We start from the raw sequence: 16,238 nt of genomic DNA, 5'->3' as shown, positions 1-16,238 counted from the left end.
TTTTAATAATGACCTCTTAAAGAAACATTTATACAATTTAGAGGAAAATCACATATATAGCGTTATTACATGCAAACTCTGGTTTCAACTACAAAAATATTTAGCTAACAGGTGTATTTCACGCATGCAATAGACAATGCTACAGTGTATCAGATTATAACAAATGCAGTCACTTTACAAATGCTCAGGTTTGATATTTAAATTCATTGTCACATAATAGATTTGTTTTGTGTAAAGGGCATGTCTAATCACAAAGGAGTATGTATGCTCCTCTTTCTCCCCCTCCACTAATTAACTATAAAAATAATTAACATCTGCTCTAGAATACAATTTTATGAATAGATTAAATTCTAAATTTAGAAACAAACCAAGATGATCCCAGGTTCCACGAACTCTTAAAAGCTATTTAATAAAGTTCAAGATATTTAAAAGGGCTTTATAGTCAGGTAATTGTCAAAAGTCCTTGGGATTTACTGAAGTAAATATTAAATGATAACCCCAGAACAATGCTTTTGAGAAATGCAGACTTGCAAATTGGCTTTTATAACTGTTACAAGAAAAAATGTATCAGAACTGTTTCATCAGTTTGCACAACTTCTCCCACATTTGAGAAACGCATTTATTCTACTAAATCCATAAACATATTTCTAAAAATGTTATCACTGTTTCCTGATGTTTAATTTTCTGTCATTCTCTATTTGATTAAAAAATTAAAGCCATCTTAACTTTCTTTGCCTACAAATACAACTTCTATTTATTTACATTGAAAAGGGAAATTTCATTTTCTTGAATGTTATGCTTCTAGTTTTTTTAATACTTTCTGTTTTACAGGTTCCACAACCTAAATTTTTAAATCTGTATCTGTGTGTGATTAACTGTGGATTTTCAACTGGTTTATTTGAATAAGAGATTTATACTGGCAGAGTTTTATATATAATAGTTATAATGAAAGGATGTTTTCAAATACTTAATTTGAAAGAATTAGTTAATCTAATCAATTACATCATTCTTATTATCTAGATAATTCAAACAAACTCTAGGCAAATTATGACTAACGAATACATAGAGAACATATGCAAAGACCCTATATTATATCTATGGTGCTCTAAATGTACCTAAAATATATTTGGAGTCAAAATTTTACACAGCTGTTATCTAAATCCATGTGACAAAAAATTGTATTTTTGCAGTTTTCTACTAAGTTCAATAGTATTTTCTTGGATTTTTGAGGAAAGTGTCTACTGATTTGCATTGTAAAGATTTACAAATCCATAGGAAGTGAAAAATGCATTCATCCCTTTTATTCTGATCATTTCCTAAATTAGGAAATTAAATATGTACTCTTAGTTGGGAATCAAAGATGATTTCAATTACTTGATCATAGAATTTTATGAATTTCTTGTTAATTTTTATACTTTTTGATTACCGTCATAAATGTTGTACATGAACTTACCTACAACGGACATTTCAGGAACACTAGCTGTATAAATTTCCTCTGGGAATGTTGGCTCATTGTCATTGATATCGTGGATTTTGATCACAAACTCAGACTCTGGTTCTACTGGTCTCAAAGTTCTTCTGTTAATAGCTTGTGCACGTAGAGTATAAAAGGCCTTTTCTTCCCTATCAATTCTTCTTGTGGCATGAATGTCACCTGTTTTTTCATCAATAATAAAAAGAGTCCCAGCTCCATCTCCAGATAAAATATATTTGAGTGATCCATCTCCTTTATCTTGGTCTGAATGAAGCTAGGGGAAATAAAAAAGTGTATATCCATGAGAATGTCTAAAGGTACATAATGCTGAAAGAATTCAAAGAAGGTCTCTCGTGTCCCATCACTGAATAATGGGGTCAGTTATCTTAGTTCTTGAAATGAGAGTTGAATACGTATGATCACACTCATCTATATACTTTAAACAACAGGACTAGCCTTTTATATATCAGCAGGATTTTTATTCTAAATGGAAAAAAGTAATAAAAATAAGCCAAACAGAGCTATTCTCTGTGCTTTGCTTGGTAAATAACTATTTTCATAGGCAAATAACTCCTGACAAAGACATAAGTCATCAGTCTCGACATGCTGGTGTAAACATTGTTTCTCTCACCTATTTCTGTGAGTGGAAAATTCTTTTACTCACATTATGCAGGAAACTCATCTCCTACAAATTTATTATTAGTTATTGCATTTCCATTGGGATATTAGTGATATCTTAAGAACTGTGAGACAGGCAAAATTGTATGAGACATAGTTCCTACATGAGAAACACTATGCATCATTTTTTGGTTCATACAAAAGACAGTGACTACACCATAAATATTTGCGGGCCTCAGAGTAAGAGTACAAATAGATGTCTATATAACATGTGGCTATATATTTTAAAGTTCTAGGGGCCAGCCTGGTGGTGTATTAGTTAAGTTCGCACACTCTGCTTCAGCGGCCTGGGGTTTGCGGGTTCAGATCCTGGGCGTGGACCTAGACACCACTCATCAAGCCATGCTGTGGCAGCATCCCACATACAAAATAGAGGAAGACTGGCATGGATGTTAGCTCAGGGACAAACTTCCTCAAGCAAAAAGACGAAGATTGCTAACAGATGCTAGCTCAGGGTCAATTTTCCTCACCAAAAAAAAATCTATGTTCTATCTAGCCTCCTACCTTGTCCAATCTATCTTCTCAACAAACTTAAGCAAGTTCTGTGAAGGAACAAGACAATGCAGGGCAAGTCTGTTTCTTGCTCCCAGCCTATGCCCACAACACTAATCTTCCAGAATCCAAGTCATCTTGTCAAAGAGCATGCATTCATGTGGACATCTCAGTCCAGTGCTCAACCCATCCCAGTGCAAATGCTCGCCCAGGAGCCCAGTGTCATGGGCAAATTCCATTTATGGTGTCTTTTACTAGATGCCCACTAGGGGTTAAGGATGCATATAACAGTGAGCGAGTCTGGCATTTGGGTGACTGACCTGGAGAAGAAACCCTCCTTGGACTTTGAAGCAAGCTCAGGAATGTTTGGGCAGGGAATAATTGGTCCCAAGTACCCTGAGCACAGTCTGGAAATGGATGTGCAGGTTCCAGATGTGAATATCCCCTACCTCCCATGGAACTCTTACCCTGAAGGGAGGGGTTTGGCCATTGGAGGAACAGAGCGTGGCTTTGTAAAACACAAGGATTATAAGTTTTTCTTTAATTGTACCACCCAACCAATGAACATTTTCTATGCTATGATCACAGTTTTATTATTTGCAATAAGAGACTCTGTTTTTTAAATTTTTATTTTGTTTTTTATTTGGTAAGAAATATGAAAATAAAGTGTAGATTTTCTAGATCTCAACAAAGCATTTATTATAACTTAGACATCATCACCAACATGTTTGCTTTTTAATATTCATATAAAGTATATTCATAAATCAGAGTAGGCACACCAACCTGTAGCCTAGAGAATTAAAAATAAGATACATTATCCTTAAATTATGCCAAACATTATAGAGTTAGATATTTACCTACATAGGTTTTATTTTTGCTCTTTAGATTACTTGCATCAACAAACATTTTCATCTAATTATGTCTAGAAACATTAAATTGATTAGTTTCTATTTAAAGAAAATTTTATTTCTTTTCTTTATGGGAGTTCATGTCAATGACCTTGACCAGGAAACATTTTTATATGGACATCAAAACTGTTTAAATTAAATAAATATTTTAAAACACACACACACATGCCTAATATATTGTATCACTGGTTATTGCTGTGTCTACAAAAGCAGTCTAATTTTCGGTTAATGGTTCATAGTAATTCGCATTTAGCTATCAAATTTGGATCAAATATCATTTTTTCTGATTTCTGGACAAATAACTCATTACAGATATAATGGATAAAGAAAAATCCCAAATGGATATGTACTTTGGAGAAAAAGAAGTCAGGTAACAAATAGTTTTTCACTGCATTTTCAGCTATTTATAAACAATAGAGTAAGGTTGAAAAACTCAAGAAATATCTGCTTTTAACCAAAAGGCTCTCAGAAGTAATATAAGACTGTGTTGTCCAGGGAACCACTCTCAAAAAGTCACAAGACTGATGCGTTTTAGTAATTGAAAATGCACAGAGTTGCTGGGAAACTTTCCAATTATATGAATGCACAACACAGTGGCAATTTTCCAAATGGCAGGTGTAAGTGTTGCATATTTCTTGTTCTGTCTGGCAATCAAAATAATTCAAGAAAAGATTATTGATATTATCAATCATTTGATCAGATAACTTTGTGGATTGTAATAGACAGTTATGATTTTTATTATCTATTATTCAGCAGTTTTAATTGAGAACTATCTCTTTACTTTCATAAGAATAAGGTACTTTTAAAAGTAAATCAACAATTCCATTGTAGTTCCATGGAAGATTCAAATACTGTGTGTAATAAAAATTCACAGGACAGCCCCTAAATTCGCCCATGGGAATGAGTGAGGATTTCCTTAAGCATATAACACCTAAACTACCTGATAAAGAATGAGTAGAGGTTTCAATCTGGGAAATTTTTTGCATTTTACAAACTTTACATCTCATAAAGAATACTGGATGAATATAGAACATAGATTCAGGGTAGTGAGGGATATAAGGAAAGACGGGAATTATTAAGACCGGTTCTGTTATTCTAATCAGTTAGACATGCAAAAAAGTTACTAGTATGGTGAGATTTTAATTTTTATAGAGCTCAGTTTTGGAATATGAATCACAGCAGGATTCTTACCTTCACTCATACTACAGAGAGAGAAAATTAAATCCTGTAATTGGACCACATGCTGTGGGAGTTTCTGCTGGATTAGAAAATGGAACACGGTATGGGGAATCAAAGAGATGAGGGCTGGAAGTCAGACTGGTTTTGAGAATCAGAAATGAAAGGATTGCTACCTTCTCCAATGGGAATATAATAAAGAGAAACAAATTAGACATACAAATTAGTAAGTTTTGGTTTTAAGAAGCCAGACTTACAAGAAATGTTTTATGAACCATGAAAGCTTGCATGAAAAAAAAGTACCTTCTTTTCTTACAGAGGGGAATAACTGAACATTAACACTAGAATAAAGGACCAAAATGACCATATTTGAGGGCTTGAAATTAGCTCATGTTTATCAAAATATAATTTAAATGAACATATTTAAGAACTGGACAAGTAAAGAAATTACAACAGACATTTACCATAGGGCAGAGAGATGCACTTCCAGAGCTCCCCAGACTTGGGGAGTTGCTTCCTCCTCTAGATGGAACCGATGGGAGGCAAGAGCTAAGTAATAACAGGTATGTGGATGATGATTTCCTTACAGTTACAGAAAGACACCATGGACAAAGTTCTTTAATTATAGTCTCCTGCCCCAGCTCCCCGTCATCTTTTTAAATTTCTCTTTATTATTTTAATTATCCCTTCCTTTGGATACTTTTTCAATCCTTACACTAGTATTGTCACTCTCTCTCATTCCTTGTGTGGATGATAGAATTTTATTTCACATTCCAACTCATTTACAAATAATGATCAGACAAGCGTTAGTCCTTACAACTGTAGCTTTCCCATTACTTTTCCCTTTTTTACTTGGATCTTAGATATCAATACTTACATTTATTAAACATTTAATTGAACAAAATTAATTGTTTACATACTGAGAAGTGGGATTATGGATCATGTGCCAAATAACTTACAGCGTCTACTTTTGAAATAACTTTTATATTGATTTGACCTTGTGCTATTTTATTATGTGAGACATTAAGTTTTCTTTAAACATAGAAAAAATGTCAGAGTATTGTGGCTTTAGTTTCTCAGTAACACCTGTTCTCCGGTGTGAAACATTTGTGCCACAAATCTTTAAGAAGAATTTTATGTTAATACTGACCTTTTCTTTCCTTGAGGAAAGCCTATTAAAAATTCACAACCTGCTGTGTTCCTTGTAAATTCACAAGCAGATAAAGGACATGGCAAGATGCATGACAATTAATGGAAATAGAACAACTGGGACTGTGCTGCACATTTAAAAGTCATTTTCCTATTATTTAACTTTTTAATTTAGATGTGGTTAATTATAACTCATTTGCTTACAGTGAGTAGATTAATAATTAAAACTAAACAGCCCATTGAATTTTAAGAAATATTTTAACCACAAATTATATCATGCAAGCCTGGTAATTTTAAATGTGGCAGGTTTCTGATAAGTCTGTAACATTTCATATAATTCGTCATCTTAAGATATTTGCCTAGAAGAAAGTTTGTAAACCAAAAGGGGTCTTGTGGCTTATCTAGTTTAAGGCCTTCTTTTTTTCTAAGAGGAAGAAATTGAGATGCAATCAATTTTTTATCACACAGATGTTAAATTAAGATAACACTTCAGGATAGGTGCTGTGTTGGCGGAATACCTTCCTCTTAACATCAGTCCATTTTTATTTCTCAGTGTCTCATATTAAATGAGGAAATATTCTTAAAAAAATAATCAAAGTATCTGTCTACAAAGTATAGAGAGTTTAAGTAATTTGTTACCAGAAAGATAACTGATAAAAGATTTTACCTTATTTTTTCACCTTGGCTAGAAAAAAAATAAAGAACAGTTTTACAAAGTGAAAAAACATATCTGCCAATACTGCCAGTAAAAGTCTGATTACTAGTTTAGAGGAATTTATATTGCTATCAGAGTCTTTTTCATTTATAATATTGACACCTTTATGGATATTGGTAATTGTTGGTATTTAGTTCCATTGCAAAAATTGAGAAAAGACAGTAGAAGAAATTAGAATTATATTTGTAGAACTATATTAGAATTATATTTATAATGGTTAGACTAGTTCTTTAAAGGATAAATTTTGATGAATGAACCACAAAGACTGTAACATTTACTATCTGATTTGACAATTTCGCATTTTCGTGTGTGTCTATTAACTCGAAAATTTCAGAAATTGTTGAATGGATTTTCTAATGTACAGTGATAATTTTATGCCTGCTGTTCTTTCAAACGGCCAATATATGCTATATTTGTTTTAAACAACCCAGAATGTGGCAAATATGCTGTGTGGTAGCATCATCATTAGCATTTTGCTCTAATTGCTCTAGTGAGTAACATAATGTCAAATGGAAAATAAGGCACTAAATCAAACAACTTTAAATCTGCATCCAAGAAAAAAAAATACTGGTGAACATGGCCCAGCATCAGAAAGCAGCTGAAAGCATGTTAAACCAAGTAAACACAATCTGGTCAGAAATAAGTACTTACTCATTTTGTTGAGACTGGGGGAAAAGAGGGAAGAGGGATGGCAAATCTTGAATTGAGTAGGTGAAGCTTACAGTGTGAGACTGAGTATTATTTTAATATTAATGATATAGGAAAATATAGACCAATTTTTATGAATCCCAATGAAATAATTTTTCCTTCAAAAATAGAAATAGGGAGGAGAAATAAAGCTTATCCATGGAATGGATCGTAAAAACAATTACGATAATTTAAAAATACGTCACATATAGGATTTAGATTGATAAAGACTTTCTTGAACAATTTCTTTCTGGGACTAGAGGTGAGCAGAGAGGATTAAATGATGGATGGAAAATGACATCTGCAAAGCTTAGGTTCTGCCAAAAAAATTAAAGTGATTTATTTTCAACTTTTGAGAGGGTTCTCTAGAGATCTCCTCCAAGAGGAAAAGCTCCAGGGGAGTTCCGGACTTAATAACTAGGGTTTCCTCTTTTTACTTGATCTTTTAAGAGTGCAGCCTGTTGAAAGTTGGTCTTGTGCTTATGGGCCCCCTGACTGGTGAGTCCAATCTGGGATCATCTTGGAGTTTTGGGTGCTCTATTTGGAGCAATAGGAATTACTCAAGACGCTACAACAGGTCAGATTTCTTTGCAGAGAGTGCTATAAAATTAAAGAAGATAACTCCTGCTAGAATTGCTGCTAACTCACATCTTGAACTGTCTCAACTAGGGTACATTTCTTTGCCAGTACTGTAAGGATGCCAAGATTGCATTGAAGGTATGCATTTAAGTTTTGCATGAACATACTTTTACAGGGCATTATCTGCTTTAAGACCTTACATGGTATGTATAACACACAGTGGGCACATTCTTTCTAATGTATTACTTTATCCTTTCCAAAGAGAGTTATAGGGGAAATATTTTAGAAAAAGTTCATATTCCTTTAGAAGCCTGGCATCTTCCTTCTTATAGATTCGAAAATCACTAAATTATGCAAAGTATCCCCTTCAATGTCAATGAACATGACATTGAACATTTCACTCCTTATTTTTCTCCACAACTTGAAGAACTCTTCTTAAGCATCCTGGATTTATAATATAGGGATATATGTAAATATATGCCTAAAAAGTCGCTAAGTAAATGTAAAATATTTAAAGCCAAGAGATTCATCTTTGATTAATAAGGTGAAAAGAAATTAGAGAATAATTAATAAAGGCTGATCACTTTTTTTCTATGGGCTCCAGAGGCAGCTGAGAATTTATCCTCCCTCCTTTTCACCAAGAAAGGTGTGATGACAGGAGGTGTGAAAGGAAGGAGAGGGACAGGAAGAGGTGTTTATTGAAGGAATTTATTTAAATCAATGTTTCTTTAACTGGTTGAACTAAACTAAATTGAATAGAATGATGCGAATCCTAAGTGCGGTATTTTAGGACTCAGAAGTTTCAGAAATTTTGCCATAGAGGCAGCATTGAAGCTGTTTGGTTTCTAAGGCTTGCAAAGATGCTGTTATCTTGAAAGCTACAGAATGACAAGTATATGATTGGATGCCCAAAGGAGAAGACACAGGCAGCTGTCTGCTGTCTACAGGGGCTAAGATCAAGGAGGGGGAAAATTAAAAGGGGTCTGAATCTTTACAGTTATTGGATTTTTTGAGGCACTGACTGAAATGAGAATCTAAAAAAAGGGCTATGAATGATATCCTAGGAAAAAAAATTACGTTTGTGTGTGTGTATGTGTTTGGGTACAAAATACAAAAACAATGTTATATGCTGTATCAGGAAACACAAATACCCCCTGAAAGGTAGCCATAGACTATTAAATAAAAAACTCCTATGCCAGATCAATTTTCTATGTTTTTATACAAAAGAAGGAACAGAGAAATCAGGTAGATGTTCTCCTCAGGAAAGGGGTTTGCTCATTTGGCTGAGAGACATTCATATCTTCATGAAATGAAGAAAATTACTCCCCAAATTTATGAAACAATATCATGCCTTTATAACTTGTCTCCTCCACCACTACCTTAATTATCCACCCTGCAAATTCTTACTCATCTGTAAAGATCCTATTTTGATGACTTATCTCCTATATGAAGCACTTTTTCAAACTCCTGTAAGGCTAAATTAATCTCTTTCTTTTGTGTCCCAATTATAATTTGTGTGTGTTTGTATGAATGTGTGTATATACATATATGTATATATTTATATATGTAAAATATAAAATTTTGTCTGTATATGTATGCATAAAATATATATATAAAATTATATATATATGTGTATACATATATAGAAAATTTCATAACACCTGTACAAATTTTGAACTATTATTTTTATAAGTCTTCATGGAACTACAAATATATTTATTTTGAGGATAAGAATTAAATTTCTTTTCTTTTGGACTCCCAATATTTTACAGTACATAATACAGAATTATTTATTTGTGGAAGGAAATGGACATCACAGTCAAATGTCACAGACATGAGGAATAAAGAGTTCATTTTGTGCTACTTCTTTGGAAAGGTTTAATATTCTGAATGGAGTCTAATGGAATTAGAAGTCCATATTGAGAAGTGGGAATCAGCAATTACATTCTAAGTATAAACATATGCAAAGAAAATTCTGTTCTTCATATTGAAAAAGATTGGGACTTCAAGTTAGATAGAAACTCCAGTTAACTACAAGATTGGATCAGTGGAATATGATATATACATAGATTATCAGAGGACAAATTTAAATTTTTCAGTGAAGAGCCAGGGATAGAAATGCAAATCCAAATTTCTCTCTGAAATCGTATGACAAGTCATTGTAGACATCCGTAATTTATCTTAAGAGTAGGATACGGTAGTTTGATAATAATAATAGGAGAACATCCCAACTGACAACATATAGAACAGCCAGATAGATTACAAAAAATGTCATATTGCCAAGGCTGTATGGCAGTGTAAACAACAATTGAATAAACCAAAACCTGGAAGGATAGAATTGCACAAAAGTGAACTTGTCACCTATGAACTGCCCTGAGTAAATCAAAAGAGGTTTTGGAAGCCCTTAATTGTTTCTCAAAGGTGTTTTTTAGTTATGTTAAGAGATGCAATCACCAACCACCTTGAACCAGTCCAAACTCCACCGCAAGAGAGGCCTTATTACCATAAGATGCCATATATGCAGAAGCATGTTTCCAAACTGTCAGCAAATACCCACCTCTACCTGATGATGAAAGCTCCCTTTTAAACATTCATTCCCCATCCAAAATAAAAGGTACCTGTTTTCCCTTGCTCAGGAGCCATGGCTTTGGAAGGGATTCCCTGTGGTCTCTTTATTTGCTGCAAATAAAGTTTACTTTGTGTGACAACTACTTCTGGTGAAGTCTTTGATTTCAATTCACCAAGAAGTGAACCTACTTTGGTTCAATGACAAAATTTGGTGACCATCAAGGGACTTCTATCCCTGAGGTTCTAGTCCTCTGGCCACCTGGTTTCCAAGGGATAGAGCAGTGGGCTGCAGTAGTACACTCAGGCTACCCTGTTCACGCTACTGGGAGTTGAGGATTGGACTTCACGAGGAGGACTCCCTTCTTGGTGCTTGTGCCACTGGCTTGACATCACTGCCCCCATGGGGAGACCCAGCAGCTACACTGAGCACTTTGCTCAGAGGATATCTTGACAGAAGCAAGTGGTGCTGACTCCATGGCACAGCTATACGAGTTATTTCCTTAAGTTGTGCCACAAAATACATTTAATCCTAACTTATAGAATTGATGGGTTGCTTGACCCAGCCATTGGGAAACCTAAGAGCTCTGGGTCTGGTAAAATGGGAGCAATTCGACCCTTGACTAGTCTTTCCCAGAGATTTGAGTCCTGGAGTGACAATGTGTGGGTTTGAGGCCCCTCTGGAGTTACTGAGTCCGTCTTTTTGGTTGGGGATGCCTGACATTGATCTTGTTTTTCTATAGTCCTGCTTTTTGGACTCCTAGGTCCCCCTCTTTTCCTTGCTTTCTTTACTGTCACTCTCTGGGTGAAATGCAGCACCCATGCACCCACCAGTTTTATTTGCCCTTTCACTCTCTGATAAAGGATTTCAACTGGTGTCCTTTCCCTCCCAGAACACCTCCCCAAGTCTCAGTGAGGTACTTTTGTCTCTTTCGTCATCTACTTACAAGATTTGGTCAACAAAAGAGAGGACCTTTTCCTGGGCTCACAAAGCAAGATCTTACAACTGAGCTCATTCTTTCCTTAAAGTGAGACATTTGGTCTGAAATCTTATACCTTAGTCAGGCCTCTCCAGACCCTCTGCCCAGTCCACTTCTTTGGGAGTGCCTGGTGGGAGCAAGGATTCAAAAGGCATCCCTTATAGACAGCTCTCAATCCCCAGTACTTGACCTTCTAGATCCACTTGGATGCCCAAACATTAGCTTTTACTTATCTTGCGTCTACTTTCAGGCTACTAGGGTGCTACATCTTTAGGCAAAATCTTGTGGCATCTGTATCACCAGTGACCACTAAAACTTGCCTCTTGGAAGTTGGAAACAGACCATAAGAAAAGACTCTAGAATATGAGGGCTGGGGGAAAGCTCCATCCCAGAGGAGAGCCTATTGGACTGCATCCTCCAGAAGTGGAAGGTAATCAGGTATTCTGCGTTGATCCAAAAGCAGATGATCTTTTTATGTAATACAGCCTAGCCTCAATATTCATTGGAGGATGGGGAAAATGACCAGAGCATGGGACTCTAAATTTTAACAGCTACTACAATTTGATCTATTTTTCAAAAAAAAAACAAGAAATGGGAAGAAAGCCCCATGTCCAGTGCTTCATGGCACTATATCAAAATGAAGGGTTACAAAGGAAATACAGAATTTGAAAATTAAAAGTTGGACCTAAGACTTTGAAAATACTTCCCATGTTACAAGATCTTTCTGATGAGGAGGATCTACTCTTCCAAGTCAGGAAATGTGGGGCTAAGGCAGGTCAACCTCACAGTCCACTCCGCTCACACACTCCAGCTTCAGCCCCACCATCAGGGCAGCTGATGACCCCTGAGAGATCTACTCAGATCACATCCCTACTCAAACCAGAGGCCGTAACCCCAAAGTCCCTAACCCAGTGTATTCAGGGCCAAACCTTTTACTATCCCCACTGGGCAATCCCCCTACAGGGAATTTGACTCTCCAACAAAAAAAGACCTTTCTCCCTCCTCTTCCAGATAGTACAACTAGATTGGCAACCAGTTACGAACCTGGGATATCTCCCCTGAGACAGGTCCCTGATGGTGAGGGTAGACTTATTAATGTTTTTCCCCCCTTTTCCACCTCTGATGTATACAATTGGAAAGTATACACTAGAGGATTAAGGGCTGATCCAGAGGAATTCATGAATGTGACAAAGGGAATCTTCTCCAAACATAATCCAACCTGAGCAGATATTCAAAGCCTGTTAACTAGCCTCCTCACAGACAAGGAAAAGTCAGCTATTCTGCTAAAAACTAGAGAACAAGTAGATAATGAATGTGACCCAGGATCGGACATTTGCAGGTCTAGTGAACAGGCTATGCCAGGGGTTCACCCTAGATGGAATCTCAATGACTCTGAAGATCAAGAAAAGTTAGGACATTCTTGTAGTCTGCTTTTGCAAGCCATGGAAATGGTAAGCCAGCTACCCAATAACTGGTCTAAATTAAGGGAGATCCAACAAGGCCCTGAGGAAAACCCCTCTGCCATTTTACTGAGGCTGCAGGACTGCCTCAGGCAATATACGAATTGGGTCCCTGAGACCCAGGGCGGTACAGTGGTTGTTAATATTTATTTCATATCTCAAAGTGCTCCAGACATCTGTAGGAAACTCCAAAAGTTGGCTATAGATCCTGATACTAATTCTGCACAGTTAGTAGAGGCTGCCTTTAGAGTCTTCCACAACCGGGATAAAAAAGAAGACAAGAAGATGAAAAGGTGAGCCATCCTGTCAGCTGTGGCCCTCCACTCTACTCAAGGCAACCCGAGGGAGAGGAGTAAGATGCCATGGGTGAGTGATTCCGGCCCCCACCAAGGGGTCAGAAGCCCACCAACAAAGTTGGGGGCTAATCAGTGTGCAGACTGCAAAGAGGAAGGGCAGTGGTGGCAGGATTATCCACACGATCCCCAGAGAGGGAAGGGATGGAACAGGACCGAGCCACGGCAGCTTCCTTTGACTACAGATGAGATGTGACAGGGCCATGGGACTCCCTGGTTGGCTTCAGGCAATGAAATCCTCATCTCCCCTGAGAAGCCTTGGGCAGTGAGAGGAGAGCAGGTTGAATTCTCGCTGGATACTGGAGCCACATTTTCAGCGTTGAACACTCAAAGGGAAACCTTTCCAAAACAAAAGTGTGACATAAAAGGAATATCAGGAAAAGGAGAGACCTAAAGGTTTCTGGAGCCCTTGAGCTGTGAATCAGGATCAAAAATGCTGAAAGATTCTTTTCTGTATTCCCTGTTCCCCTCTAGGGAGGGACATGTTATCTAAGTTAGGGGCCTCAATAAACTGGGAACAAGATAAACTAGAGATCCAAGACCCTAAAAGTCAGGGAGTTGAGCTCATGGCCCTATTACAGGAGACGCCAGCCCCTGAGAAGCAAGAGAGTCCCCTAAGTGTCTTAATCCAAGTTAACTCAGAAGCATGGGCACAGGACAGGTGGGACAAGCAGCCAGTGTCATGCCAGTAAAGGTAACATTGAAGCAGATAGATCACTGGCCCCAGGTAAAACAATGCCTTGAAACCAGGGGCCATCAGAGGAATCCTTTCTGTAATCAATAGGGTTTTAGAACAGGGATTGATCAGGCCATGGAGATCCCCAAGGAATATTCCAATATTGCGAGTTACAAAGCCAGGAGTAGTGGAATATAGATTTGTTCAAGACCTTAGGGCTGTCAGTGAAGGAGTCTGAGACTTACATCTTGTAGTGCCAAATCCTTACACCTTGCTAGTTAACCTCCTTGGGGACAGCAGGTTCTATACAATGCTGCATTTAAATGATGCTTTTTTTCTGCATCCCATTGGATCCCAAGTTCCAGGAGATATTTTCCTTTGAATGGGAGGACCCAGACTCCACCATAAGCAATCGTACTGCTGAACTGCTTTAACCCAAGGGTTCAAAAACTCCCCTATTATCTTTAGGGAAATCCTAGGCCAAGATTTAAGGGAACTAAAATTAGAACAGAGTACTATGTTACAGTATGTAGATAGCATCCTAATAGCCAGCCCTACTAAAGAAATCTCCAATAAAAACTGTAGTTATGTTGAACTTATTAGTCAGTAAGAGATAGAAAGTGTGTAAGGGGAAGTCATAAATTTCTATAAAGACTGTAAAGTATTTGGGGTTTGTCACTTCAAAAGGGTAATGCAGCCTTTTTCAAGAGAGAAAAATGGTAATATGTCAATTTGCTCCACCAAAGACGCGCAGGCAGTGATGAGGATTCTTGGGGATGGCTGGCTTTTGCCACATTTGGATTCTTAACTTTGGATTAATTGTTAAGTCTCTCTATGATAAACTACAGGGGCCAGAAATGGACCGCTTTGCATGGGATAAGCTATGTGACCAAGCTTTCAATAAGCTTAAAAATTTGCTAATGAAAGTGCTTGCACTGGCTTTATCAGACCTGAGCAAAACGATTGACCTATATGTTCAAGAAAGACAGGAAATAGCTATAGGAGGGCTCACCCAAATGTTGGGACCCCTAAAAGGAGCGGTAGACTATTTCTCAAAACAGCTAGAGACCGTGGCAAAAGGATGGCCCCCATGTTTGAGATCTATAGCTGCCACCTGTCTCTTAATCAAGGAAGCAGAAAAACTCTATGGGCCAACCTATGATGGTATGGAACCCCCATCAACTCTCTAGCCCACTAGAAACTAAAGGACATCCGCAGTTATCCCAGAATAGGATACTACAATATCAAGCTATGCTGCTAGACTCCCCTCAGATTTCTTTAAAATCCTGTCACACTCTAAACCCAGCTACCTGCTCCCTGATGCCAATGGGCCTATTCCCCATGCCTGCTCAGAAGTGATTGATCAGGTTTACTCTAGTCACAGAGATCTCTGGAGTGAACATTAGCTAAGGCAGAGGAAGGGTTGTTTGTAGATGGGAGCAGCTTCATGAACAATGGACAAAGAAGAGCAGGTCATGCAATAGTGTCCCTGCATGCAACCATAGAAGCCAACGGGCTGACACCAGGCACCTTGGCTCTAAAAGCGGAAATAATTGCATTAACTAGAGCTTTCAAACTGGGAAAGGAAAAGATAATAACAATACATACAGACTCTAAGTATGCTTTCTCTTTAATTCATGCTCATGGAGCCATTTAGAAAGAGAGTGCTTCTTAACAGCAGCAGTAAAGAAATTAAAATAGGCCAGAGATCCTTAAACTGTTAGAAGTGGTACAGGGCCCCAAGATGAAGTAGCTGTGGACCATTGCAAAGGCCATCAAAGGGGAGAATGAGAGGCCATGAAAGGAATAACTCGGCAGACACAGCTGCAAAAAGGGCTGCTATGTCAGGAGAGCTTCTCCAATTACCATTAATTCCCACTCTGCCCTTCTATGAGTTTACATCAAGTGTATTCCCCTGAAAAAGTACGGGAAGCCACTACACAGGGTTACCAGTGGTCTCCAGTAGTTAAGGGTTGAATGATAAACCAACAAGGGAAGATTTGGGTCCCCAAGCAAATAGCTTGAGGGGTCCTTAAGAGTGCTCATGATTCTATCCATTATGGAAAAGAGACCTTATACTTATGGGTGATGAAGGTAATAAGCACCCAAGATATAAAAGAATTTATTGAAAAAATAACTGCACAATGTGTTTGTGGCCAGAGGAACAATGCACAAATCAGACCTCCCGTACCTCCCCTGGCCAGAGCAACTCAAATTAGGGGACCTTTACCCTGGGAAGACTGGCAAGTTGATTTTACTGTTATGCCTACAGCCCCAGGGGGGCTACAAATACCTCTTGGTGTTTATGGATACATTTACTGGATTGATTGAAGACTTTCCTTGTAG

General features: G+C 37.4%; 1 protein-coding gene across 1 annotated transcript in view; it reads right to left on the bottom strand.

The window, feature by feature from the left end:
* CDH10 (cadherin 10) overlaps positions 1-16,238 on the bottom strand; it is a 169,695-nt gene that overhangs the window by 48,046 nt on the left and 105,411 nt on the right. The window contains exon 3 of the mRNA XM_005604335.4: positions 1,454-1,748. Within this exon, the coding sequence (XP_005604392.1) occupies positions 1,454-1,748 (295 nt within the window). The remainder of the gene's footprint in view (positions 1-1,453; positions 1,749-16,238) is intronic.

This window comes from Equus caballus, chromosome 21, assembly GCF_041296265.1.
Source record: "Equus caballus isolate H_3958 breed thoroughbred chromosome 21, TB-T2T, whole genome shotgun sequence".
In the NCBI taxonomy this organism is placed as follows: domain Eukaryota; kingdom Metazoa; phylum Chordata; class Mammalia; order Perissodactyla; family Equidae; genus Equus; species Equus caballus.
Note: the sequence above shows the minus strand (reverse complement) of the source record. Positions and strands in the feature narration are given on the sequence as shown.